Raw genomic sequence first — 24,802 nt, 5'->3', positions numbered from 1 at the left:
TCCACCCAAGCCTTAGGAGGCGATATGGGTGTTGTGGGAGACGTACCCGGTGACCGGGGCTTGGAACCCTTGATGCACGGCGTGGTTCTCCGCATACCCTATTCACGCTTCGAGCTATCATCCTTGAAGTTGCATTGGGGGTGAGTGTAACAGTCCATTATTAAATAAGATCGAAAGCGCGCGGTGTAAGTGGATCTCCCAAGGCCGAGATACGGAAGGATTTTTGGAAGATTGGAAGGCGAGGGAAGATGTCTTCAGGAAGGCCGCAATTTCTGTCCTCGTACCTTTGTTCAACGAGTCCGCAGGCGGCGAATAACCCGGATGGTTCGACGATGAGGTGAAGAAAGGGCAAGAAAGCAGCCCGATGGCGACATCTGAGAACTTGGTCGCATTGCAGACCGAGCAAAGAAACGCAAAGAGTCTTGATATTGACCAAGTTCCGACCGTCGAGCTCTGCCGAATCATCAACGCAGAAGACACTACTGTCTCGGAGGCGGTATCGAGATGCATCCCAGTCATAGCGGCGGCCATTGATTGCCTAGCTGCGAGAGTCCAGGCTGGGGGCAGAGTGATATATGTTGGCGCTGGAACGAGCGGAAGGTATGCAAAGCCACCCGGCAGCATTTTCCACAAGGAGGAAGGATTCCATATCTAACTGCGATCTGGATATACAGGCTGGGTGTTTTGGACGCCTCGGAGATTCCACCCACCTATTCTGCTCCTGCGGGTCAGTTTGTGGGCATCATCGCTGGCGGAGATGCAGCCCTTCGAAACGCGCAAGAAGGTGCAGAAGACGACATCGATGCCGCCGTTCGAGATCTCAAAGCGCTCCAATTGAATGGAGCTCTTGACTCATTGATCGGTATCGCAGCGTCTGGTCGCACTCCTTATGTGTTGAGCTGCCTATCTTATGCTAAGAGTCTCGGTTGCGCGACGATCGGCGTGGCGTGCGCACAACCCTCAGCCATGAGCATGAGCGGAGACGTGGACTTCATGATTGATGCTGTTGTCGGACCGGAAGTTATCACGGGAAGCACGAGAATGAAGGCCGGAACGGCGACGAAGCTGGTTCTGAACATGCTCAGCACGGGGATCATGATCAAAATTGGGAAAACTTATGGAAATATGGTATGAAATCAAATACCCACCATCGACATATCTGATAGGAGAAATATACTGATCGAAGTTCAGATGGTTGATCTCAGAGCAACCAACTTCAAACTGCAGCAGCGGTCTCGAAACATATTGCGGACTATCTGTGGCTCTCAATGCCCCGACTCGGACACCGGTTTGGATGCTCTTCTTTCAAGCTGCCAGGGAAGCGTCAAGCTCGCCATTGCAACATTAGGCCTAGGGGCCACAGTATCAGAGGCGAAACGGCTCCTGGAAGACGCGGGCGGTGTGCTTGCCAGTGTTTTCAAGAAGCCTCCTAATGGATGCATAAACGGTCAAACAACAACAGAAAGCCACGCTTCAGAATATGTGCTCTGCATTGATGGCGGTGGGAGTAAATGTGCCGCAGTCGTGATCTCTGCAGATGGTCAAAGAGGATACGGCGAGGGGCCAGGTTGCAATGTAACCGACGTCGGCGTCGAATCTGCAATTCAGTCAATCTCGGTAGCGATACAAAGAGCATGCGATGCGCACTCCAGAGTCAGAGCTGGAGCATGGACACCCGACCTTTTCTCATCCGTCTGGATCGCCCTCGCCGGCCATGACCGGAAGGGAATCGCACTCAGCGTCGACCGCGTGCTGGAAAAGCTCTTCAAGCGACCCCTCGGTGCAACATTAAAAGTGACGAATGACATCGAACTGCTGGCAACTTCGGCAGCGACGAAACACGATAGCAACTCGGCAATTGTGCTCGTCGCCGGCACTGGATCCATCGCAATGAGCTTCCAGCGTCGAGGGGAGTCATTTATCCCCGTCGGACGGTCAGGAGGTTGGGGCCATCTTCTCGGTGACGATGGCTCGGGCTTTGATATTGGGCGACAGGCTATCCGTCTTGCACTGTCTGCAGTTGACGACTTCAACAATCGCAGACACGAGTTAGACGCGGACAAGACGTTCGCCCCGACTGCGCTCGTTCAGCGAATCGTTGACTCTTTCAGCCCAAGCGGCACGGACACACAGGACTTGGACTTACTGAGCGCCGCTCTGTCGTCTTCGCCAGACGTGCAGAAAAAGAAACGGATCGCGCAAGTTGCCCGGCTTGTGATCGATGCCAGCACAGACGACGCGCAAGCAGCCAACATGGTTCAAAAAGCCGTGGAGTGCCTAATTCAGCTGCTTGGCCCTCTCACAAGATCTGGACGGATCGATACCACAACATCCAGCCTACTGTTAGCCGGCGGCTTGATGCAGAGTAGAGTCTTTACGGATGCATTCAAAGAAGCCTTGCATGCGGCCAAACTCCAATTCAAGCATGTCGAAGTGGTCAATCAGCCAGCGATTCTGGGCGCTGAACACTTGCTGCGACTGCGAAAACGCTGAGTTGGAGGGTTGAACGAAGTTGGTGGGATATATTGTGGCCAAATTCAGCCGCGTTGACGCCCGTCTGAAGAGGCAGAGGGCTCAGCGGACAAGACTGACCTGCGGCTGATGAGGGTCAGCAGGAACAGGTCAGTAATTGAGAGCCATAATGCTGTACGACGACATGGGCCGGGCTGGAGGCCAATGCTCATGACGAAAAGGGTCAATTCAGGCTGTGTAAGCTAGCCTCGCAGCCTCGCAGCCTCGCGCAGCCTCACGCAGCCTCACGCAGCCTCGCGAAGGAGGACAATACTTCTAGCATACACAGTATTGATTGTTGTCCAACCGGGAAATATGTACAGTGCTGAGAACATCCTGCCTGCAGTGCATATGCATAACCAACCCGTTGGCTCCGGTACACCACACTACGCAAATCCGCCAAACACATTAAACGATTCATGCCAGGCCCGTTCGAGAGCGTTCTCGACGCTATCGCCTTGATTTCATGTCCATGTCCCATGCGTTACTGTCACACGCTCCATCCACTTCTCATCTCATGAGAAATTCTGCGAGAAAAAGGGCATCACCCTCTCCAAACACTTCTTAACTTCCACTGCCTCCCTTTCCATCCTCGTCCTCTGCTCTCGCATCCGTTCCATCTGCGCCATCACCTCTCTCTTTTCCGCCGCCAAACCCTCGTGTCCTCCTTTGAGCCTATCGTTCTCTTTCCGTAAGTCCGCTTTCTCGCGCTGGTGCTGTTCTATATCCGCCATGATCGCTGATAACTCGCCTTCCTTGCGACGCAGTGACTCTTCATGCTTCACCGACGCGTGGGACATACTCATGATTTGATTCCTAAGCTCTTCATTCTGGCCCTGAATTTCTCGGAGCAGCTTCTTGGTGTTGTTCAATTCGCCAGTGGTTTGCAACAGCTTGGCCTCGGCATCCTTGTCCATCTTGGACAATGTGGTCACGAGCTCCTGCAGTTTGCGCTCTTTGGCGTTCAGTTCATTCCGCAGCGAGCGGACTTGCACATCAAAGTCCTCTGCTTGCCTTCTGTTCTCTTCCGTTCGGAGGGATTCGGCGCGATGGAGTTTCTTCTCCAAGTCTTCAGTTGTTCGGTCTCTCTGAGAAAGTTGACTCTTGAGTGAACGAAGTTCCTGCTCAAGACCTTCTGTTGCTCGGTCGCGTTGCGAGAGCTGGCTTCTCAAAGATCGAAGTTCCTGCTCGAGGCTCGAGGCGCGATTCTCCTTGTCCTTCTCAGCCTGTTGCAGATTCGCCTCGAGTTCAGATATCTTGCGATCTTTCACGCTCAGATTGCTTCGCAACGAACGAAGTTCCTGACTGATGGTTTCGAGCCTGTCATCATTCTGAGTATGCGACTTCTCCACGCTCTCCAGCTCGTCTTCCAATTTCTCGATCTGTCGTTGAAGCTCTTTCTTCTCCGCTTCCAGTCTCGTTATGATCTGGCCAGCTTGCAGAACCTGTTCCCGACGGGTGGCTAGCTCCTCTTCCGTCTTCTTTTTGCAATCCAATGCTTCGTCTAACTGGTCCTCCAATGTCTCTTGCTCAGTAATTGCTTCGGCCAGCTTCTCGCTCAGCTCGTTTTCTCGGTATTGTAATCGCTTGAAGATCTCCTCTTTGTCCAGAGCAAGCGCTCGTTCTGAATCCAGAGTCTGTTGTATTCGATGGGCTTCAATTTCTGCGCGCCTTCGTTCTTCTTCCACCCGCTGTCTTTCTGCTGCGTCTTGCCTCACCCTTGCCTGCAATTGCTCGATTTTTTCGTCTCGCTTTTTGACTTCACTTGCAGTTCGAGTCGCTCCTAGCAGAGGTTTCATACGAACAAAGAGCCGCCACCACGGATTCGCTTGGAGATCAAGATATACGTTCAGGTTTCGCTGAATAACCCTTGTGGCTTCTGCGCGATACAGCTGTTTGAAAGCCAAGCGTCGTTGCATGAAGCCTCGAGCAACAGATTGGAAATTGGACATGATGTCCCGGATCAGACTGTCGCGCTGCTCTTCCAGATCGGCCAGGACTCCTGCACGGAAGAAGACCTTCGTGAGACCTACGCGATAGTTGGACTGATCCATCTTGAGTCGATCAAGCATGATCTTTGCGACCTCCTGGCCTCCTATATACCCTTTCGGCATATTTTCACACAATACCTCGTATCTTGATCTGAATTCTGCAAAAGTCAAACGGTTGGGGAAACCAGTACGTGCTATCCGGATACCTTCAAGCACGCCATTGCACCTTAGCTGGTCCAACACCAGCGGAGCAACAAATTGTTTGGGTTTTTTCTTGTGGTTCGGCAGAATGCAACGGACGAAATGAGGTTGGGTTGAGTGCAGCTGTCTCATCAGAATACTCAGTTGTTCTTTGTGTCTTTGCGCCACTGTGCGGAATAGGCCTTTCTTGACTCGACTTCGAGGGCTATACGGCTCGTCGACCTCGTCAACACAGTCGGAAAAGAGACTGGCAATGTGGTCGTCCTTTGAAGCTGCAAGAAGCCGGGTCAGGTTATCGTTCAAAGGATCCTTGTTCTTTTCCAACCAGCCTTCGGTTGAATACTCGACTTCAGCCGCGTAGTGTGTAAGGATAAATCCCTGCCTAGTACGGGCAGGAGCATATTTTGGTGTCTTGTTCTCCCACAAAGAATTGAGCTTCTCAGTGAACGATTTGTCCGTAGCCTTGGGCATTACTGAATCTTCGTCGAGACAAGAGAAGATCCCGATTGGGTTGGGAAGCTCAATCAAATCGATTGTCGGCTGGAGATCTTTGCCAAAGTCAATGAATTGCCACTCAATCTGCTCACGAGCATATTCCTCTTGCTCGAGAACGAACATGTAGTGGTTGAAGAATTGCTGGAGCTTCTCGTTGGTGTAGTTGATGCAGAGTTGCTCGAAGCTATTCGTCTCAAAAATTTCGAAACCAGCAAGGTCAAGTACTCCGATAAAGTGGCTGTCATCGCTGCTGACCCCTCCTCTGTCGAGTTGGTGATTGATTTTCGATACGAGATCTCCGAAGCCACGCTCATAAATGCCTTTTGCCAGAGCATCCAAGGCGAGACGTACTTGCTCTGGTGTCTGGGTTTTCTCCACCCATTCTCGGCCAGCTTTGACTTTTGGATGCAGGAGGGCTTTCACGAACGGGTCTGATTGGACACCCAGTAGTCGACATGCCTTGTCTACTGAAGTTCGAGCTTCTGGGGCGAGCGAAGCTTGGTCACCTGCTCTGCTCTCTTGTCGGACCGCCACGTTGCCAAGATGTAGTATGGCGGCAATGGTTCTGAAAACGGCCATTTGGTCCTTTTCGGAGAAATTCATGATGTGGAATGCTTCGATCAACGTGTTCCACTCGTCCCGATCCGACACGCCGCCAATGGTGTCATTGCCGGCTCGTGTATAGGCGAAGTCCTCCACGTCCATGCCTGAAATAAGCAATGCATCTCTCATTCTTTGGTCAGCTCCTGCCAACAGCTGGTAGAAAACATGATAACTCCGTTCTTGCGGGCTGATCTTGACCACTCGAGACTTCTCCAGCAGATACCAATCTATAAAGGCGCCAGCGATCTGCCCCGACCGAGTGAATTGAATGCGAATGAATTTGCCGAACCGTGAGGAATTGTTGTTCCTGACTGTCTGAGCATTGCCAAAGGATTCGAGGATCGGATTTGCGCGAAGGATTTGTTGAGAGAGATTTGAAAGCTGTTTCCCGGGCGTCCTCCCTGTCATGGGTGTGTCCAGATCTGATGTAGCAACCGCAGCGAGGTATTGAATGACCTTCTTCGTGTTCTCGGTTTTGCCTGCTCCAGACTCTCCGGTCACAAGTATGCTTTGATTTTCTCCCTCTTCGACCAAGCGACGGAAAGCGGCATCTGAGACAGCAAAAATATGGGGGCGGGTGTCTTCTCGGGCTTGGCCTTTGTACATCCGAACATAGTCGTTGCCGTAAATAGGCAAAGGACAGTAAGGATTGATAGTCACCAAGAACAATCCGGAATAGGTATAGATTAGATCAGCCTGGTATCGAGTGTAGAGGTTGTGAATGACTGAAGCCTCGTTCAGATGAGTGAGCTCTGCCATATCATCGGCCTTGTCGAATTTTGCTGGGTTGACCTTATCCACCTCGTCAACGTCGGTCTCTATTGATGAACCGTTGTCAAACTGCACAAGGACCTTATTCCCAGGGAGGTCTTCTGTTATCCATCCGCGGACGAATGCCTTTTCAGGATCTTTCACCCATACATAGCGCTTGCCAGAGAAGTCATTCTCGCCTTCAATGGCCGAGATTCTATCTTCGCTTTTCCTCATTTCTTCCGATTTGATGAACTTGGGAGCAAAGGTGCTGGACGTACTTGCCTGTCGCTGGAGAGAATGCGTGCGGAGGTGGGAGGGAACAGCACTGAAGGTTGCTGTGGGGGAGTACGATTGTTGGCGCTCATGTCTGGTTGTCGATGTTTGTACAGGTGTCGGGGAGGCAAAGAGGAGTGATTTGCTGAAGCTTGAAGAGGTCATTGGTGAAGGTACAGACATGTCGGAATGGACTGATCTCGTGAAAGGGCGTTGAGGATTGCTGTTGAAGGGAGAGGTGTCTGGGCTGCGGTCGTGGAGCAGCATGGTGCCGCTGGAACAACAAAGACTAACTGTTCCTCACATGCGACGAGGTGCTATGAACTCCGAGTGTTAGTAAAGTTGACGATGTCCAGTTTGTCAAGGTGGGATGAAGGCTGATGCAGTGATGATTGTTGTAGCCTCGTCGTGACCCAGATTGGATGACGATGTTTTGTTTGTGCTTCTGTATTAGGGAAGGCGTGCCTTTGCAGAGCAACCAGCTCAGTCACGTGCGAGCACGCCACCTCCTGAACGACCCCGGCGGCGGTCAGTACGGCGGATGACAGGAACCATATGGCAATGCTTCGTTCGCAGTTTGTATCGACCGCCGTAGACAGGATGCCAAGTCAGTCGGGTCTTCTGGACAAAATGGAAGACGACGCCTGCACTTGGACTGTCTTCATATCCGTAGAAGACGAAAGTGTCGACCACAACGACCTGGAACACGACGAGCACCCCTTCTGCAACAATCTCTACTCTTAGAGATCTCTCAGGGGCATTCTTAATCCACATGAGGAAGTCGGCAGGCATTGTGACGCAGCAGTAAGAAGGTCGTCCTCTGTCTTTGCGCGTCTCCAGGAATTGATCTCGCAGGCTGTCTCAGTGATGATGATGAGCAGTTTGTCTGAATCAGTGCGAGCGCGTCTCTGTGGGATCATCAGATTCTGTCGATGACATCGCCCATCTTGACCTTGCTTTCCGCCGAATCGCAGTCATCGCACTGCTGTCGCCGTGGCGATGGCGCATCCCTACTCTTCCACCCCATTGTACGCAGGCACGCCGTCATACGCGCCTCAACAGTCATACTACCCGCCTTTTCCATCTAATGGACTACAGCAGCCGATAAATACCACTCCAGGGATCCCTCAGCAGCTTCCGCAACCGCAGTCGCACTCTTCCTACCAACCGCAGCCATCGCCTGCTACGAATGGCCCACGATTCGATGCCACTTCACAGATTCGTCCTCCTGCGCCTCCTTTTCATCCGTTTTCCCCTCCTACCACTACTCCATTTAATCCCGATTTCTTCAAGCAATTTGCAAGCGCTGGTTTCCCGCCTCCACCCCCTCCAAACTTTCCCCCAGTGCCAATACCCGGTGCTGCGTATCCGCAGTTGCCTGGTTCCGTGAATACCTCCACTCCCTCGCCCTATCCTCAACATGTGGCTGCTGGAGCGCCAGTCTTTGGCGCAGGCTTTAATTCAAATGAACAGCCTCGCCAGCATGGGGAAGACCAATTCATTGGCGCGCGAACGGGCTCACGAGGAGGAATGGAGGTTCAGACAGACCCTCAGGTGTATGGCACGGCAATGGCTGTCCAGAGTGGGATCTCACACCCTGCACACCCACATTCTAAGCGGAAAGATCGTGACAAGGGTACGTGTGCCTTTCATTGACCGGTCCTTCTCTAATCAGGTCACAGACCAGACACTTCCCTCTTTTGGATCGAGATCAGATATCGATATGCTGTTCGCGAGCGCTCAAAGTCAGGCTATGATAGGTCAAGTTGAACAAGCCGTGATCTCTTCACGATCGAAAGATACAAACAGCGCCGCTGAGCCTGACCTAGAAGCTGATGGGAATGTTTCGCGTGAGTTTTTGGAACTCCACGGTGCCTGGGCCTGGCTAATTTGTTCGCAAGCATACGATCCGACTCGCCCCGCGCCGATCAACGACCGAGGACCAAGTGGCTTTGTATCTTCTAGCAAACCTTCGAAAACAACCAATCTGAGGCCAGTCGAGAGAACTTACGATAATAAGTCTCTTGTTGAGCTGCGACAGCTTGCGAAGGGCGCAGTCTTATCTCTTGTGCCTCACAAAATCCTCTACGCAGACCTGGTAAAGGAAGGCATCAATCCCCAAGTCCTGCAAGAATTGTATGAAGAGCTCGGCCTCAGGATCGAAGCTGCTCAATCAAAAGCTCGCGATGAATCACACGGTGAGCAACATTCTATGGTTGATGGCAATGAATCATCGACCGCCTCGCAACGGCCGGCCTTGCAGCAGCCCCAGGTGGAATCGCCGAAAGATACAGCGACAGTGTCCACGGTGCAAGCAATATCGCATCCCACGAGGATTATTCCCTCTTCAACCACCCTTGGCCCAGGTGGGATCAGTGAGGCCATAGCACCACCGGCGATCCTGGATCTAAGGAATCAACAGCCGGCTTCAAGTCCCAGTTTGGAGCGGAAAGACCGTATTGCCCAGCTTCTCGCTGCAAAGACAGGTCGTCCGACACCTAATCCGACATCAGCTACGCTGACCCAGCCCGAAGGACCCAAAACACATGCTCTGACTACAGCTTCTGCAGAGTCAATCGGCGACGGCGTGCCTTCCTCCAGTCCACAGCCTCGGACGATGCAACCGTCAGAACCAGTCGCTGTCCCTCAAGGAGCAAGCGGGACGAAACCGAAGGCTCAGACTGAGCTCGTAAAACAGAAAATGGAACAGTTGAAGCGTGAAGCGCAGGCTAAGACAGGAGGTAATGCACCTGAAGTTCCTACAGAGCAGGCGGCTCTCGGTCGCGACGTTGGTAGCGACGCTTCAAGAATGATTCCCCAAGTTGAAAGCGTCACGTCTTCGTCAGCAACCAAAATTTCTACTTTTGAGATTCAACCCTCAATGCCATCCCTGATTCCGGGATTGTTCATGAGTTCGAATGAACCATCTGGCTTCGACGAAGTTACAAGATCAGTGATTGAGGTACCAATGAGCTCTTCAGGGGGCGATGGACAAGCGAATCCTATCGCCGAGAATGAATCGCCTGTCGATCCTCCAAATCTCCAACTACTATCGTCTTCCACTGTCCCGGCAAAACGCCCGGCGGACGCTGATTCAGCTACGATGGACATACCGCTCCCCAAGAAGCAGAACATGCAACAAGATCTGCAGTATACCCCTTCGCTACCCCTTCCGGAAGGCGAAGCCGACTACCAGTCGGAGGGTGAGATTGTCGAAGAGCCTGGGAGTGACGCTATGGCGATGGGATCAGATTCAGAACAAGATATGCAAGAAGACTACGTGCCACCTGTTCTAATTCCGACCACTGCCGCGTCAATATTCAACAAGCCGACGCCTATCAATCAGACTCCGGCAACAGCATTGCGAACAGCCTCAGTTAGCGACTCAGGAAAGGACGAGCTGTATCGCGCCAAACAGTCAGAGATTGAAGCTATGCGTCGGAAGATTGCTGAACTTGAGCAGCGGAATAAGCTCAAACGAACCAGAAGTCAAATCGAATCCCCGTCGTCTTCGAACCCTCCGACGCCCGCAGTGACCGGTCAGGAACAACAGTTAGCCAGTTCACCTGTCCCACAAGCTATCGAACTGCCTGGCGCCTCCCGTCCTTCAACTCAGCGTCAGGCTGCAGGTCCTTCAGCTCCTCCCGTGATCTCCAAGCTAACTCCTGCACAACTTCAAGAAAGAGAGGCAGTGTTGAAACAGGCACTCCTGAGACAACGTGCTCAACGGCAGCAAGTGTTACAAGACGGCTTGCCTGATCTGAATGCGAAAGTGAAAAAGACCGAGACGCGATTGGAGGACTCGCGCAAAGAGCTGGAGCAAGTTCGTGCAAAAATTCAAAATATGCACATGGAATTGAATCAATTAGAGGTGCAGGAGAAGAGGTTGCTCGAAGAAGTCTCCAAATTCGAGGAACAACTGCAGGAAGGTCGATCTGGTCAGCAACGCTATTCTGATGAACTGCAACAAATCAGGCTTGAAAAGCTTGCCGAAGCTCAAGCAGTTCCTGCAAAAGAGGAGTCCATCACTTCTCCGGACCCATCGCATCCAGCGACAAGCACAATCTCTGAGTCACAATTAGACTTGGGCAACGGCCATCTTGACAATCAAGATGAAACTTTGCAGAGGCAGCGAAGTTCGCTCAGCGTGCCCGTCGAGGCTGTGGGCGCCAGTCAGACTGCTGAGGCTGAGGCTGAGGCTGATGCTGGCACGAATAGCGAAAAACACCGCGGGCCTCTGAGTCCTTACAATCCTCAGGATACTCTTCAAAGTGAGATCGAGCCCGTCCAGTCACTTGCGTTCGGCGACGCTGCACAGCAATTTCGAACAGATGAAATGGAGATCTCGCCTGAACCAGAGGATTATGTTGAAACGCAAGAGCACTTGCCAGAAAACGTGGAGATGGTGCAGACACCCGACGAGGCCATGGATGTGGACAACGACAGTACTGGTAGTGCCAGCATGTCTGGCTCAGATGATGAGGAGGAGTACGAGCCTGCAGATGTCGATACTTCACAGCCTATGCAACAGTCAGGCGACGATTCTGATGAATATGACCCTGAGACAGCGCCGGTGGACAGCGTTACGCCGACGACCGTCCCGGAAGATGGGCTTCAAGACTTTCACGAGGCCTCAGAGCTCGCCGATGCTAGCCGCCCCCACACAGCCACCGAGACTCCAGTCAACGGAGCGCGAGATGTCTCAGGGGCTACCGAGTCCGACGCCTCATACGCGGAGGCACACGCAGGAATCAATGGAGTTGGTGCTGTGTCGGAAGTGCCAACAAACACTAAAGATGATCTCGAGTCCAGGGATCAATTGACTGATGCTGATACACTAGTCAGACCACCCCCTGGATCAAATCGAGAAACCGACGCCCTTCCCTTCCTGGACGGTACCTGCCCGCCACCTACGCATTATGTGCCATACAAGACACCACTTAGCTCCTTCAAAAACTACCGCTTCCACTCCGACTATCCAGATACAGTCAAGACTGGCTATCGCTCGTTAACGTACAGCAACAACATCGACCCATCCCGCCCGCTTTGCCCTACTGAACTTTCCGGCGAAGTTTGTGCTGATCCTCACTGTGAGGAACAGCATTTTGCTCAACTTGGACTTCCTGGTACGTTATTTGAGTTTAATCCACTTTCTTCCCGGTCTGCTGAGCTTTGAACTATGGTCCAGCCCTTTTCCGAGCCGAGGTTTGCCATGCTGATGTGCTTTTCCCTGCAGATGAGAAGATTCTCGTCCAAATGAGTTCTGCCGGCGACATCAAAGACAAAGCTACACGGGACGAATTCCATGCTGGGTTGAAGCAGATTATTGCCGGGTTGAGGGCCAACGAGGTGAAGGATTTCGAAAAAGTGGCGGAAGCGCTTTCTGTGTATCGACGGAAATTCTTCGCCGAGAGAGAAGAGAAAGAGAGGCAAGAGGACGATGTTAGCCAACAGGAAGTGCAACAAGAGCACCAAGAACAAGAGATTATGGACTCTTAGCAAGCAGTCCTAAACGCAGGGGTTGCAGAGCGCGTGCCGATCAGGCCAGAGGAACACGTTGCGCCAGCAGCGCCACGGTACGTGATTCCTCAAAGAAGGCGCGGAGGCATTCCTCATTGTGCGAGTTGCTGAGAGGCGCCGAGGGTTTGAGAGAGCATGATATTCCGGGAGGGCATGCGATGGCATTGTATGAATACACCAACCGGGCACGGAGTCTTGGATTAACCGATGCACAAGGGATTGGGCTGCTGTTCCGTACCATGACCAAGCATTCATCCAGCATCCATTGTCGTGGCAAAATACTTTTTGTATCAAAAAGGCAGAAGGGAGTTCGTTGATGTTCGTCTGCCGACGATCTTGTTCTGCACAACACAGAGAGCCGAGTTCAAGGGAAAAATGATTACATTCTTTGCAGGCTGTCGGCCATTTAATGTAGGACGCCCTTTCGCACATTTCACTCGTGTACAATCTTTGATTAATCAATTCATCATGCGTCCTGAAACACAGTACAGTCCAATCCCGTTCAACCCAATCCAGTTCAGTTCAGTTCGATCATTCACAACCCTGTGCCTCTCTCTGGTTGACGTGACGTGTTCCGCCCTCATGCCCTGCCCTGTCTCTAGCCTGTGATGATAGGTATATTTCATTCAGGCGTCTGGCACGTCATATCTCCATCCCATAAAGCTCAATATACGAGATATGCCTCTACATCTGCATGAGGCCGAGTATCGGTCCATCACACACATACATGTATGCAACATCCTGATCGGCCCGAGCCGAGCGTACAATTCTGCTGCTAAGCATGTATGTTGTTGCTGGATTCGGTTCATTCGTCGTCGAAGATGCCGCAGTTCGGGTGCAGAGCATAAGTCAGTCGCTGGTTCGAAGGCTCGCCTGCGCCGTCTTCGTCTCCTTCAACGAGGCCTTCTCCGCGGATCGCGATGATGATGTTATCCTGTAGGAACTAAAGTCAGTCATACCTTCAAGGTGTAGAATGGAACGTTGGACTCTAGCAAAAATGCCGGACCAGACCGGGCATTGACGGAAGGGATAAGTTCAAGAGGGTCATGCGTACCTTAACCATCTTCTTCAGCACCTTCCTTGCCAGACCTCTCTCGCGCTCTACGTCTTCCTCGCTTCCCAACTGCTCCTCGATCTGCTCCAAGTACCATAACAATAATGCATCGCGTTCGGGGCCTTCACCCGTGCGGTCTTCCTCATCTCGTATGCGCGTTGCCAGCATGGTTTGAATAGTGTTGAACTTTTCGAAGGTGATTTTCGTGGTGGGTCGTGGAGCTGCAGCAGGGGTTGCAGAGGTGCCGCGATGGCCTGTGCCGGCTGCGCCTTGTTGGTCGTTGTCACCATCAGCCATGGGACTATCTCCATCTCGTTGGTTCCCTGCGTCATCTTCTCGGTTCGGGCTCTCCTCTTCATCGTCTTCGACATCGACATCGTCTTTCTCGACACTGATGATTGATTGACGAAGCAGATCAAAAGCCTCATATACCATGACTTCCGTTATTTCTTCCACACAATTCGCTTTGGCGATTGCTTCGCTCAACCTGATCAAACTCTCCAGCTGCCTGACAGTGATCCTGTAGGAATTCTTCCCAACCACGCCACCAGTATCATTCGCTCTCAGCTCTTTGTACTTTTCTACCAGGAGCTTTTTTGCTTCAGGTAGGAAGACGGGCTTGAAGGTGCGCGCGAATCTGATATACCGCTGAAGCTGTTCAGTGGAGAATTCAGGCTGCACGAAATCATCCTTCAGCATGTGCAGGTTGACGATGTGGTCAGCCAAGTGACGGTCTATCGTCTCATTGCATTCATCGAGAATGATGAAGAAGAGGTCAAAGCGAGACATGATGGGAGCCGACATGTTGATGTTTGACCTGAGAGTCGCTTTGCGATTATAGCGACCACCGATGGGGTTGGCGGCAGCTAGGATGCTTGTGCGCGCGTTTAACGTGGCATGAATGCCCGCTTTCGCGATGGAAATGGTCTGCTGTTCCATGGCTTCGTGGATGGCGACCTGGTCGGTCAAATCCATCTTATCGAACTCGTCAATACAGCATGTTCCCGAGTCAGAGAGCATGAGCGCGCCGGCTTCAATGGTGTGTTCGCCAGTCTCTTCATCTTTGACCACAGCAGCTGTTAGACCTGCTGCACTGGACGCTTTTCCGGAGGTGTAGACCGCTCGAGGAAGGAAAGAAGCAATGTACTTGAGGAATTGGGATTTGGACGTTGACGGGTCGCCAACGATGCAGATGTTGATGTCGCCTCGAAGTGGCATTCCTTCTGGGGTCATTTTTGACACACCTCCCAAGAGCTGTAACAGCAGACCTTTCTTGACTATTTCATGGCCGTAGACCATGGGAGCGAGGCTCTGAACAAGTCGGCTGTAGATCTTGTCGGTATGGACCATATATTTCAGGTCATCGATTTCGGCTTGTGTAAGAGTTTCCAAATACGCCTCCTGAGCCTTTGTACCACTGTCGTACTGATCAAAGAGATCGGTCTGGTGTAAGGAATTCAGGATGTTGGTTGATTGACCGTTCAGTTGACTCGCTGCCTGACCAGCAGTAGTGGTGTCAGGGCAAGAGAAGCCGGCCATGAATGCCATCCGGTAAGTCAGATCTCGGACTCCTAGTGCCTTCAAGCCGGATACTCCTGCGCCACCAGCATCTGCACCCCGAAAATTTCGATTGTCCTTCGAGGCCTCTGGCTTTACGCCTGGAATTCCCAGCTGAGAGACATCTGGCACAACTATCAGGGTGCCTGTGAAGACACACTTCTCCCCAGGCTTCGTCCGCTCGACTTGCTCTCCTCGAAGAATAACATCCATTGTGCGAGGCATGCTTCCGGTGGGGATCTCAGAACTGTTCTCCTGAATCCGACATTTCTGCCAATCCACAAACGTGCTGTTTCGGATATCCAATCGCCACGCGATCTTGTTGCCACAAGTGAGGTTAGGGCACACTGTAGGTTCTGTGTATTTGAACGTCTGCTCAACATTTGGCACTGTGGTGTTGCATGCTTCGCAAATGAAGGTTCCGAGGGCCAGCTCGGGACGAACTTCTGATGTTCTCGTCACAGTACCCGAAATCGAAAGTAATTTGCCTATTTGATCTGTTCGAAGCTGCCGTACTCGAGACACTAGGGGAAGGTTGTAAAATGCTAGCGCGAAGAGTTTGTCCGCTTGTGGATTCAGTGGTTTATCACCCTGACTGCTCCCCTCGCTGGTCGCATTGCCCGCCATTGAGGTACCTGCCTGCGAAGCATTGCTGGTCATCTGACGGTGATCTTTGAAGTAGACCGGCTCATATTTGGCCAGGAGGTTGTGTAGCCCCCTGAGTAGGAATGGATGAAATCGATAGAATTGTTGTGCGATGGCATCTGCTAAAATAGGGCCTTCCTTGTAAGATAGCAGATGGCGGTAATCGACGTAAAGCGTCGAAAGTTGGAATTCCCGCAAGCCATGAATCTGATTAATGTAGTATTTGTTTGTTCTCAACTCGCTCGAGGGAGGGGCTCCTGAGGAGGAGGGTTCTTCGATGTGGGACTCGAGGAAATCTTCAAAGGCTTGTTGTACTTTTTCGCCTGCCTTGTCCGTGACCTGTGATACATTGCGGTCTAGAGGGTTCCGGGGTCTACCGCGAGCTGCGCCAACAACTTCGTCATCTGGGAAGACATCGGCTTCGGAGGGTATGCCATTGCTCTCGGAGGGTAAGGGGCGCGGTCTGGAGGAGGAAGGAAGGCCATTCTGAGTCCGCCGCGGTGACGACGGTGTCGCGCCGAAGGCGTCTGAATTAAGGATCGAGTCAACTAGAGTCGCCATTGTTATGATGAGGAGGTTTTGGTGTTTGAAGGAGTGACTGGGAAGCGCAAGGGTGGAAATGTCTCCTTTACGCGGAGAATTGGGGCCGCAGGAACGCGTCAAAGCGCGTCGCGCGTTGCACTTTATTACGGTGGAGCAAAGGTGCCAGCCTTGCCAGATTGGCCAGCCTTGTCGCAACTTGGTGAGGCCGGCCTCACCAAGACAAGCAGATGTTGCCCCTTGCCAACCGTCAACACCAATATTTCTCTCTGTCCTTGAATATCACTTCTTGTACTGGGCATTCCATATATCTATCTGTACAGAATCATCGTCGACGTGAAACCGTTCCTACCATGAGAGTATATTCGAGCCTTGACGGACGATGTCAAACAATACTGAGCAGAGTGACAAGGGTTTTGCCAGGCAATCAAAAGTAGAAATTGCTATGCTTGAACTACTGGTATCTTCTCCCTATACTTCACATGACTTCCCAAGCGAGGAGCCTTGTTGGCTCACAGCCACTTCTCATGCACCCGGATGAGCTTCTTGTTCAAAAATTCTTGAATACCGAGCTCGCTCAGCTCCCGTCCAAACCCTGAGTTCTTCACACCACCAAATGGCACGCCTGGGCCGGAATTGACGGCGGAATTGATGAAGACCATGCCGGCCTCGATCTCTGCCGCAACCTTCTTCGCGTGCTCTATGTTGGCCGAAAATACCGACGAACCCAGGCCAAATGTTGTGGCATTCGCCAGTTCGATGGCTTCCTCCTCGGTGTCGACGACGTACAGGGTAGCCACAGGACCAAAAGCCTCCTTCATGAACAACGGGTTGCCTCGAGACACGTTTGTGATGAGCGTAGGCTCTAGGTAATTGCCAGGACGGTTAATACGTTTTCCACCCATGACAATTGTGGCACCCGCAGCCTTGGCCTCGTCAATGAGACTAACGAGATTCTCAACGGCGGGTTCGGAGACCAGAGGACCAAGAGTTGTTGCTGGGTCCATTGGGTCACCGGGTTTCATCGCTTCAAACTTTGCCCTGACTCCCTCGAGGAACTTCTGGCCCCGCTCCTTGCCCACAATGATATATCGCTTGATCGAGGCACAAGCTTGACCCATACACATCATGCGGCCTGCAGCTGCTACCTCGACGGCTTCATCAAGGGGGGCATCCTCCAGGACAATCAGTGGATCTGAACCTCCCAGCTCCAGAACGACCTTTTTGAGATGGCGACCGGCTTGCTCAGCGACCGATGCGCCAGCGCGTTCACTGCCGGTCAGGGTCACGCCGCGGATGCGGAAGTCGGCAATAAGGGCGTTGACTTGAGGAATGGAGCAGAAAAGGTTGGTGTACACACCAGCTGGTGCTCCGGCGTCGGTAAATAGCTTCTCGAGGGCGAGCGCACACTGTGGCACACTCTGTGCGTGTTTGAGGATGACTGGGTTGCCGGCGACAAGCTGAGGACCAGCTACACGAGCGACCTGGTAGTAAGGGAAATTCCACGGCTCAATAGCCAGAATGACCCCAATGGGCTCTGAGGCAATGACAGCGCCAGGGACACCAGGTAGGTCAACGGTCTGCAAGAATTTCTCCCCGTTTTGGGCATAATAATCCAGAATAGCGGCAGAGAACGCGACCTCGCCTAGCATGCCGCCGATGGTCTTCCCCATTTCTAGGACAGCGAGCTCTGCTAGTTCCTGTTGGCGCTCCCGCATCAGGGCTGCAGCTTTGCTCATGATCTTGCAGCGCTCAGCCACGGACCGGCGTCGCCAGTCTTTCTGGTAGACTTCATGGGCTTCGTCGAGGGCGGCAAACACTTGTTCGTCAGTGGTTGTCGGAAAGGTCTTGATCAATTGCCCATTGGCCGGGTTGATCGTCTGGTAGACGATGTGAGGGTGAGCCATATCTCTGGACGGTAATCAGATTCAGTGGATGACTTGAAAGTGGAAGCTGTAGATGTGTGGTCGGATGCTTTTCACGGAGGTTAGCTTGAGTGAGATAACTGCTTCCTCTATTGCTGACTTGGTGCAATCCGCAGAGCACGTCCCCCGAACTGACTCCTTCACAGCCTATATATAACCATGGTAATGGATCAAGCGTATCCCAAGTTGAGGTTCTAGGGAGTCTCTGCTTACGAATAACTCCTTGGATCTGAAACTCCGAGTCATTTTCTAACTTGATCAGAGATGTCATGTCAGGCAACTCGAACGGATATGGATGATGCACGACGTATGAATGGATCTGAACGGGCACGCTCTAGAGCTTTGGCATTTGTTGCAACAGCGGGGCGACGTCCTCATGCAGTGCTTCGAGCTGAGCAGCCAAACGGTTCCGCCGGAAGAGCTTCAAGCATCGCCGCGGCGATAGCGGAGGAGCTAGACAGACCGTCGACACAGCCAATCAACAAGACTCGGGAGCCGGACGAGTCCTTTTCGGATGGCGACATCAGCTGCGACTTTTTCCAACATCTTGGGTTTGGCTCTTCGTTCTGGCCAGGCTCACGGACTGCGATATCTATTCAACCATGATTGCCTAGTCTTTTCCCTAGGATGATGTCTTACACTGGAAGAGCAGCATCATGTCCGCAGGGCAAAGCCAGATCCCATCCTCATCCCCGTGTGACGAGAGGTAAGAATCGTGTGATACCAGACACGCGAGATGGCTTGTTCGCCAGCCGTGGTCTGTGGAAGACTTCTCAGTTATAAGGAAGGGAATGTTTGCTATACAAAGTGCACAAGTCACCAGGTTGGCCGTAATCCTTGCAAGCTCCAGTGAACAGATCAAGATTCAATCAACTCCCCTGCCCCCTCAGTCTACCAACGCCCTGTCATAGATTTCAAAAACACAGCCCCTCTTTTCATTGACTGGTCACAGATCCGCCTGGGGTCAACACGCTGCCAATATGGTGGTAAACAAAGCCATGGTCTTCAGACAAATTCCTGAAGGACTCCCAGTGGCAGGCAAAGACTTGACGATCGAAGCCATTGCCGACTACGATGGAAGCTCGCCTGCGCCGGCCGGGGGAGTATTGGTCCAAGCACAGTATGCAAGCTTTGATCCATACATGAAGGGACGCATGCGACCAGCGCACATCAAATCGAACGCTCCGGCCTTTGAGCTGAATAAGCCGCTAGTGAGCCAGTGCATCGCCAGGGTCCTCCAATCGAATCACCCCAAGTACAAGCCCGGCGACCAGGTGATTGGGGAGCTCCCCATCCAGCAATACATCTCTTTAAGCTCGGCGGAGGAGCTGGACAAGATCCAACACCTCGAAAACCCCCTGGGGTTGGAGGACGTCCGGGTGTTTCTGGGCGCGCTGGGCATGTCGGGATTGACGGCGTACTCGTCCTTCTACGAGATCGGGCAGCCGAAGAAGGGCGAGACCATCTTCATCTCAGCCGCCAGCGGCTCCGTGGGGAGCATGGTCGGGCAGCTTGCCAAGCGCGAGGGCCTCAAAGTGATCGGAAGCGTCGGGTCGGACGACAAGCTGGACTTCATCATCCACCAGCTCGGCTTCGACGCCGGGTTCAACTACAAAAAGGAGCATCCCTCAGATGCCTTGAAGCGCCTGGCCCCAGAGGGCATCGACATCGACTACGAGAACGTGGGCGGCGAGCACCTCTCCGCGGCCCTGGACGCCATGAAAGAACACGGCCGCGTCATTGTCTGCGGCTTGATCTCCGACTACAGCGCCCAGCATCCATACCCTCTGTACAACTACAGCCTGATCCTGCGCAGGCGACTCACGGTCCGCGGCTTCGTCGTCTTCGACCACGGCTTCGGCGACAAGTACCGCGCCGAGCACCAGCGCAATGTGCAAGCGTGGATCAAGGACGGGTCACTCGAGGTGATGACCTGGGAGTGCGAGGGCATCGACAATGCGATCGACGGGCTTCTGGCCCTGTTCTCCGGGCGTAACTTTGGGAAAGCCGTTCTAAAATTCTAGTACCTAGATCGGGTAGACCGTAATATTGACTCTGATATGAGCGTACTTTGATATATTTGACCCATGGTTTCACGCCGCTCTCCCCTTCTAGAATCTCCTTTCACCGGTTTTGCTTCTTTCCGTCGGATTTCGCGCCCCCATATCCATTAACCCTTTTCACAGGCAGGGTTAATCAGGTTTCGGACCGGGTCCAGGGGGCTATTAGTCAGTCCTATGCGTGTTAGTAGTAGTACCTCGTAAAGTGGAAGCGCCTCTCGCCTGATGATTAACCCCTAGCCTCGGAGACGTTTTAGTGCCTCTCCACATCTTAACGCCTAGCGCCAGTCACTGGGAAACCTTGGGTCGAGTGGATCCCCTCGTATGACTTTCGCCAACTTCGCACCAGATTCCAAGTTTACCGACCATGTATCCCCCCTTCTCCCATCGCGAGAAGGGAAGAACATAAAAAGTGGCACCACCTCCCCTCGTGGCGAGGTGGTCTTGGGCCGCGGCTGTGGTCGGTTGCATGACAGCGCTTACATCATAGCCATTGGTGAGTTCTCCTGTCTCGTTACCTGATTGTCGGCCCGTCGGCATCGCTATGAGAGAGAATTGAAGCCCGGAGAGTATCGTGAAGAAAAACCGCAAAGGAAGGTCGTCCATTCAAAAAAGGGCGCACGAGTGGTTTTATAAAGGCGAAACATGTTCACTGTCCATTGAGATCAACAATTGAGTGGAGCTGTGCAAACGGTATCAGACTCCAAGAATCACCCCAAGATACACACGAACAGATTCGATCTTTCTCCAGCCCTAGCACTGAAACAACACCCTTTCAAGACTCTTCTTGTAGCACCTCAGTTCTCAAAAAGGCCAAAAGCAAAATGACGTCCCGAATGCGCCTCCAGCCCGTGCCGCCAGAGCAACTCTCCCCCCCGCAGCGCGAGCTGTACGACGACGTGGTGGAAAACATCGTCAAGACGCTCGACGACAAGAAGTCGTTCATCACGCGGGACGAACGCGGCGCCTTGCTGGGCCCTTGGAACGCGTGGATCCACGAGCCCGTGGTCGGCGGCGCCATGTGGCACCTCAGCAAAGTCATGTTCCGCTCCGCGAAGCTGCCCGAGACGCTGCGGCAAGTCGCCATCCTGACGGTGGGCTCGCACTACCGCGCCGCGTATGAGGTGTATGCGCATTCGGGCCTGTCGCGGCACTACTTTTCCCAGGAACAGGTCGCGGCGCTGGCGAGTGGGGAGGCGCCCAGGGATCTGTCGCCGGATGAGATGCTGGTTTATAGGATCTCAAAGGCGTTGGTGGTCGGGGGTCCGCTGCCGGATGATCTCTATGCCAAAGGTGTCGAGGTGCTGGGACAGAGCTTGCTGACAGAGCTGATCTTTTTGGTGTCGCTGTATGCTTTGGTTTCGGTCAATCTCAACGGGTTCAATGTCCCCGTGCCTGCGGAAGGGTTATAGATTTGCGGAGCACCATTTGGAGTATAATAAACTTAGAAATTCAACGGAAGAACGCGTATTCTTCGAGGTACTATACGTGCAGCACAGATCAGTCCAACATGTCTCCGTATAACATGCATTTTCCATCTCGAATCTACTGCGGAAGCGATTCAACCATTCTTACCCGAATTTCAAGTGTTAAACCCTTGTCTTGCGCCTTTCCTGCAGCTAAGAGGCGGGCCAAAGATGCGACAACATTCCCCGCCTCGTCTCGTCCACAAAGTCCACAAGGTCAGCTATAAAATCTTCCTCTCCAGCATGGGATTCAAACTCGCGGAGCGAGATATCGGAAGGAATGCTTGCCACTTCGTTTGAGGTTAAGCTCATGGGCCCCGACCAGTCAACAGATGGGACCGGAGGAATCGTTGGAGGACCTCTCGGGCCAAGGGTACCACGATCCATAGCTGCAGCCTTGAAGGATCTGTAGCCGGAGCTTATCGAAGAGGTACAGGACCTTGCAAGAGGCGGCCCCACCAAAGACCCTGTGCTTTGGGATTCTCGTTCTCGGTTGGGCGGTTGACTTGATTCCATAGTATAAGGGCTTCGAAAAAGGTGGGTTGCGAACTGGGGCCCGCGTGAGCGAATTATGGGCGGCGATGGCACAGATGGTATACCCAACACGTCAAGGTCTTTGGTTGTCGACACTTTGGCCAGAATGGCAATTATGCCAACAAGATGTTCGTCGCCAGGACCATCTGGTATTGCCCGATGGACCGGCGCCAGCGACATGCACGTCAAGTAGCGAAGATAGTCATCGATGAACCCCTCATAGCCGCGCGCAATCATTGGATAATCGAAATCCTCTTCCATGCCCTCGTCCTCGTCCTCGTCCTCGTCGTCCTTTATTACTCGTTCGAGTGATGCAACCCTCCTGGTGAGATCTACCGACGGTTTCAAATCGTTAGGGAGAGGAGTCCGACCCCCGGGCTGGATGCAGTCTTCCCAGAACCATTTCCCGATCAAACCACACAATCCAATCAAGACATGTTCTCGGAGTCGGGAGAGTAACCTTGACCGCTGGGAGACTTCTGCGTCTTCCCAAGAGACCCAATCATGAGCATTTTCGGAATCACAGCGAAGCCGAGGTCTCAGCATCAAGCGTGTCAAAATTCGACCCATCAAGGAATAATCGTCTTGAGGCTGCCAGTAGTCGATCCAAATTGCATCGATTTCTTCCCTATTGGCACGCAGAAATACTTTCATCCGACCAATTGCTTCTTCCATAACGTTCCTGATGCCTTTGTCTTCATGGAAGAAACGAAGGGCACCGTCGGCGCTGTCACAAGGAAACATGTCTGGATGGATGGACTGTTCGCCCTCTTCCTGAAGACTTGAGCGTACAGCGTTTAAAATCCAGTACGCGGCTTCCTTGTCTCTATAATGTTGACTATTTGCACGGAAGATCAGGAACTGCATGTATGAATGAGTTTGCTGGTCTACCTCCTGTCCCGACGGATGGCAGCTCCAGAGCCAGTCATATGTTTTCAGACCAAGGCGATCTGCGTCCCGATTTTCGAGCGACTCCCTAGCAAAATAAACACAATTGATGACAAAGAAGGGCAGAAGGCGGATCGTTTGTCCTTGCACGATCGGCTGACGACTGATTTGATCGACAATATGGAGAGAGATCTGAAATGCCAGCGAGTTGCACTTCAAAAGGAAGAGCAACGAAGCCATGTATGCGAGGCGGTTGAGAACCCTGATAGAAGCGCCATATTTGGTAATGGTGTGGGAGAATATTCGGTGGGCTATTTTTGCGTTGTTGCAACAATGTAATCCAATATTAATCGTAAATCTGGGGCCAGTTTTGTCAGGCAGCGCAGGTGGCAGGCCCGGCGAACTTTGGCGTGAGTTGGGGCTGAGTGACTCTTGTCCTTGAGAAGGCCTTTCCGTTGTCATATTCTCTTCGTCTTGCATAATTTCACTAGATTGAGGTCGGGCGATGGATGCATCGTCAACAGGCGCATTGGCTGAAGTACATGCCGAACATAGAATGGGGGACCATTCGACCATGATGAAATCGGTTTCGGGTACATTGTCTACTTGCTGCGAACTCGACGACTGACTTTGTGCCGTCGGTCCGAAAAGGGAGGCTGGTTCAGCATGTGGCGGCTTTGATTCGAGCGTTGAGCCAGTATTTGTAATAGCTGGGTGGCTCGTCGAGGATATAGGTACACCATCGATGGATAGTAGCTCTGCTAAATTGTGGAGTGCTCTATCGTGGAATGTGGCTTGCTGTGATATGTCGGTATCCTGAGGGGCACCTAGTGCCAGCAGAGAAAACTCTTGATCGCTTTCCTGGAAACGCCATAACTTTATTTGCCGGTCGAGTTGGCTTCTGGTGACCGGGATGTTTTGCGTCTGGATTTCTCGTAGGATGTCAGCAATTCTGACACCTTGATTGCAGAGCATCAACACTCTAGGCTTGAGGTCTGCCCATTGCTCTCTCGAGAGTCTTCGGCTGTAGCGGGAAGCATTTGGATCCTGTTGGATAAAAGGATCACCCCGAAGGGTGCGTCGAGCATTCGCCATGGCTGAGGGTGAAATTCGCCTTGAAGTGTGCAAGCAGCTCCCAGGGTGTGTTCAGAAGAAAGATAGCTTCGAGACATCCTGGAGAAGAGAAGATGGAAAGAAGTGGACGGCGTCTTGAAGTAAGGCTCGGGGGGAGAGCCAGGCCATCTTGTCGAGCGGTGGCCAGAAGTCGGCCAGCGGTCACGTTGTGGCGTTTTGCAACATTTCCTCAATCGGTTTAATGGCATTGTAGCGACAGCCTCATCGCTGGTTGCTGCATGATTGGCAGACCAAGGGATTTACACCCTCGTCCTTATCATGCGGGAGGTTCTGAACGACCGCAGATTCTGTGACCAAATACGTACAAGGCTGTGCGGGCCGGCACTGTTGATGATTCAACGCGGGTGAGAAGGAAAAGTAGACACCGAAGGCAGAACACAAGAGACTACGAGGCGAGGACGGTATGTACCTGTATGTACCTGCTGCGGCTAATTCTCGGAAGATACTCCTGGCTCACATTCCTACCATCACCACCACCCCCAATATCACTTCGCCTGTGATCCAAATCTCCTCGCAAGAAGGCCGTGCTGACCAAAGGAGACTTCGTCAAATAGAGCAGGAGCTGAAATACAACAGAATGAACGAACGACCTCCCGAAGCGGATCGAATGCGCTGACGACTGGCCAACATCCCCTCCTGAGGCGCATGACCT

General features: G+C 52.6%; 9 protein-coding genes across 9 annotated transcripts; 4 read left to right on the top strand and 5 right to left on the bottom strand.

Moving 5' to 3' along the window:
- Positions 1–364: 364 nt before the first annotated feature.
- Z520_06236 (uncharacterized protein) lies at positions 365–2,493 on the top strand (the record flags this gene model as incomplete). Its single annotated transcript, XM_016776737.1, has 3 exons — positions 365–600; positions 675–1,128; positions 1,192–2,493. 3 exons carry the CDS (start codon positions 365–367, stop codon positions 2,491–2,493), a joined length of 1,992 nt encoding a protein of 663 aa, XP_016632279.1.
- A 533-nt stretch (positions 2,494–3,026) lies between these two features.
- On the bottom strand, positions 3,027–7,094 carry Z520_06235 (uncharacterized protein; the record flags this gene model as incomplete). Its single annotated transcript, XM_016776736.1, has 1 exon — positions 3,027–7,094. One exon carries the CDS (start codon positions 7,092–7,094, stop codon positions 3,027–3,029), a length of 4,068 nt encoding a protein of 1,355 aa, XP_016632278.1.
- A 216-nt stretch (positions 7,095–7,310) lies between these two features.
- On the bottom strand, positions 7,311–7,619 carry Z520_06234 (uncharacterized protein; the record flags this gene model as incomplete). Its single annotated transcript, XM_016776735.1, has 1 exon — positions 7,311–7,619. One exon carries the CDS (start codon positions 7,617–7,619, stop codon positions 7,311–7,313), a length of 309 nt encoding a protein of 102 aa, XP_016632277.1.
- Positions 7,620–7,826: 207 nt separating this feature from the next.
- Z520_06233 (uncharacterized protein) lies at positions 7,827–12,326 on the top strand (the record flags this gene model as incomplete). The annotated part of the gene is made up of 4 exons (XM_016776734.1): positions 7,827–8,463; positions 8,510–8,677; positions 8,729–11,953; positions 12,064–12,326. The coding sequence occupies 4 exons, from the start codon at positions 7,827–7,829 to the stop codon at positions 12,324–12,326; spliced, it is 4,293 nt and encodes a 1,430-aa protein (XP_016632276.1).
- Positions 12,327–13,152: 826 nt separating this feature from the next.
- Z520_06232 (uncharacterized protein) lies at positions 13,153–16,164 on the bottom strand (the record flags this gene model as incomplete). Its single annotated transcript, XM_016776733.1, has 2 exons — positions 13,153–13,281; positions 13,402–16,164. 2 exons carry the CDS (start codon positions 16,162–16,164, stop codon positions 13,153–13,155), a joined length of 2,892 nt encoding a protein of 963 aa, XP_016632275.1.
- Positions 16,165–16,655: 491 nt separating this feature from the next.
- On the bottom strand, positions 16,656–18,050 carry Z520_06231 (uncharacterized protein; the record flags this gene model as incomplete). The annotated part of the gene is made up of 1 exon (XM_016776732.1): positions 16,656–18,050. One exon carries the CDS (start codon positions 18,048–18,050, stop codon positions 16,656–16,658), a length of 1,395 nt encoding a protein of 464 aa, XP_016632274.1.
- A 998-nt stretch (positions 18,051–19,048) lies between these two features.
- On the top strand, positions 19,049–20,092 carry Z520_06230 (uncharacterized protein; the record flags this gene model as incomplete). The annotated part of the gene is made up of 1 exon (XM_016776731.1): positions 19,049–20,092. The coding sequence occupies one exon, from the start codon at positions 19,049–19,051 to the stop codon at positions 20,090–20,092; it is 1,044 nt and encodes a 347-aa protein (XP_016632273.1).
- An 860-nt stretch (positions 20,093–20,952) lies between these two features.
- Positions 20,953–21,540, top strand: Z520_06229 (uncharacterized protein; the record flags this gene model as incomplete). Its single annotated transcript, XM_016776730.1, has 1 exon — positions 20,953–21,540. The coding sequence occupies one exon, from the start codon at positions 20,953–20,955 to the stop codon at positions 21,538–21,540; it is 588 nt and encodes a 195-aa protein (XP_016632272.1).
- A 207-nt stretch (positions 21,541–21,747) lies between these two features.
- Positions 21,748–24,111, bottom strand: Z520_06228 (uncharacterized protein; the record flags this gene model as incomplete). Its single annotated transcript, XM_016776729.1, has 1 exon — positions 21,748–24,111. One exon carries the CDS (start codon positions 24,109–24,111, stop codon positions 21,748–21,750), a length of 2,364 nt encoding a protein of 787 aa, XP_016632271.1.
- Between the last annotated feature and the right edge of the window lie 691 nt (positions 24,112–24,802).

This window comes from Fonsecaea multimorphosa, assembly GCF_000836435.1.
Source record: "Fonsecaea multimorphosa CBS 102226 unplaced genomic scaffold supercont1.11, whole genome shotgun sequence".
Classification (NCBI taxonomy): Eukaryota; Fungi; Ascomycota; class Eurotiomycetes; order Chaetothyriales; family Herpotrichiellaceae; genus Fonsecaea; species Fonsecaea multimorphosa.
The sequence above is the reverse complement of the archived record's forward strand: the minus strand, read 5'-3'. Positions and strand labels throughout refer to the sequence as shown.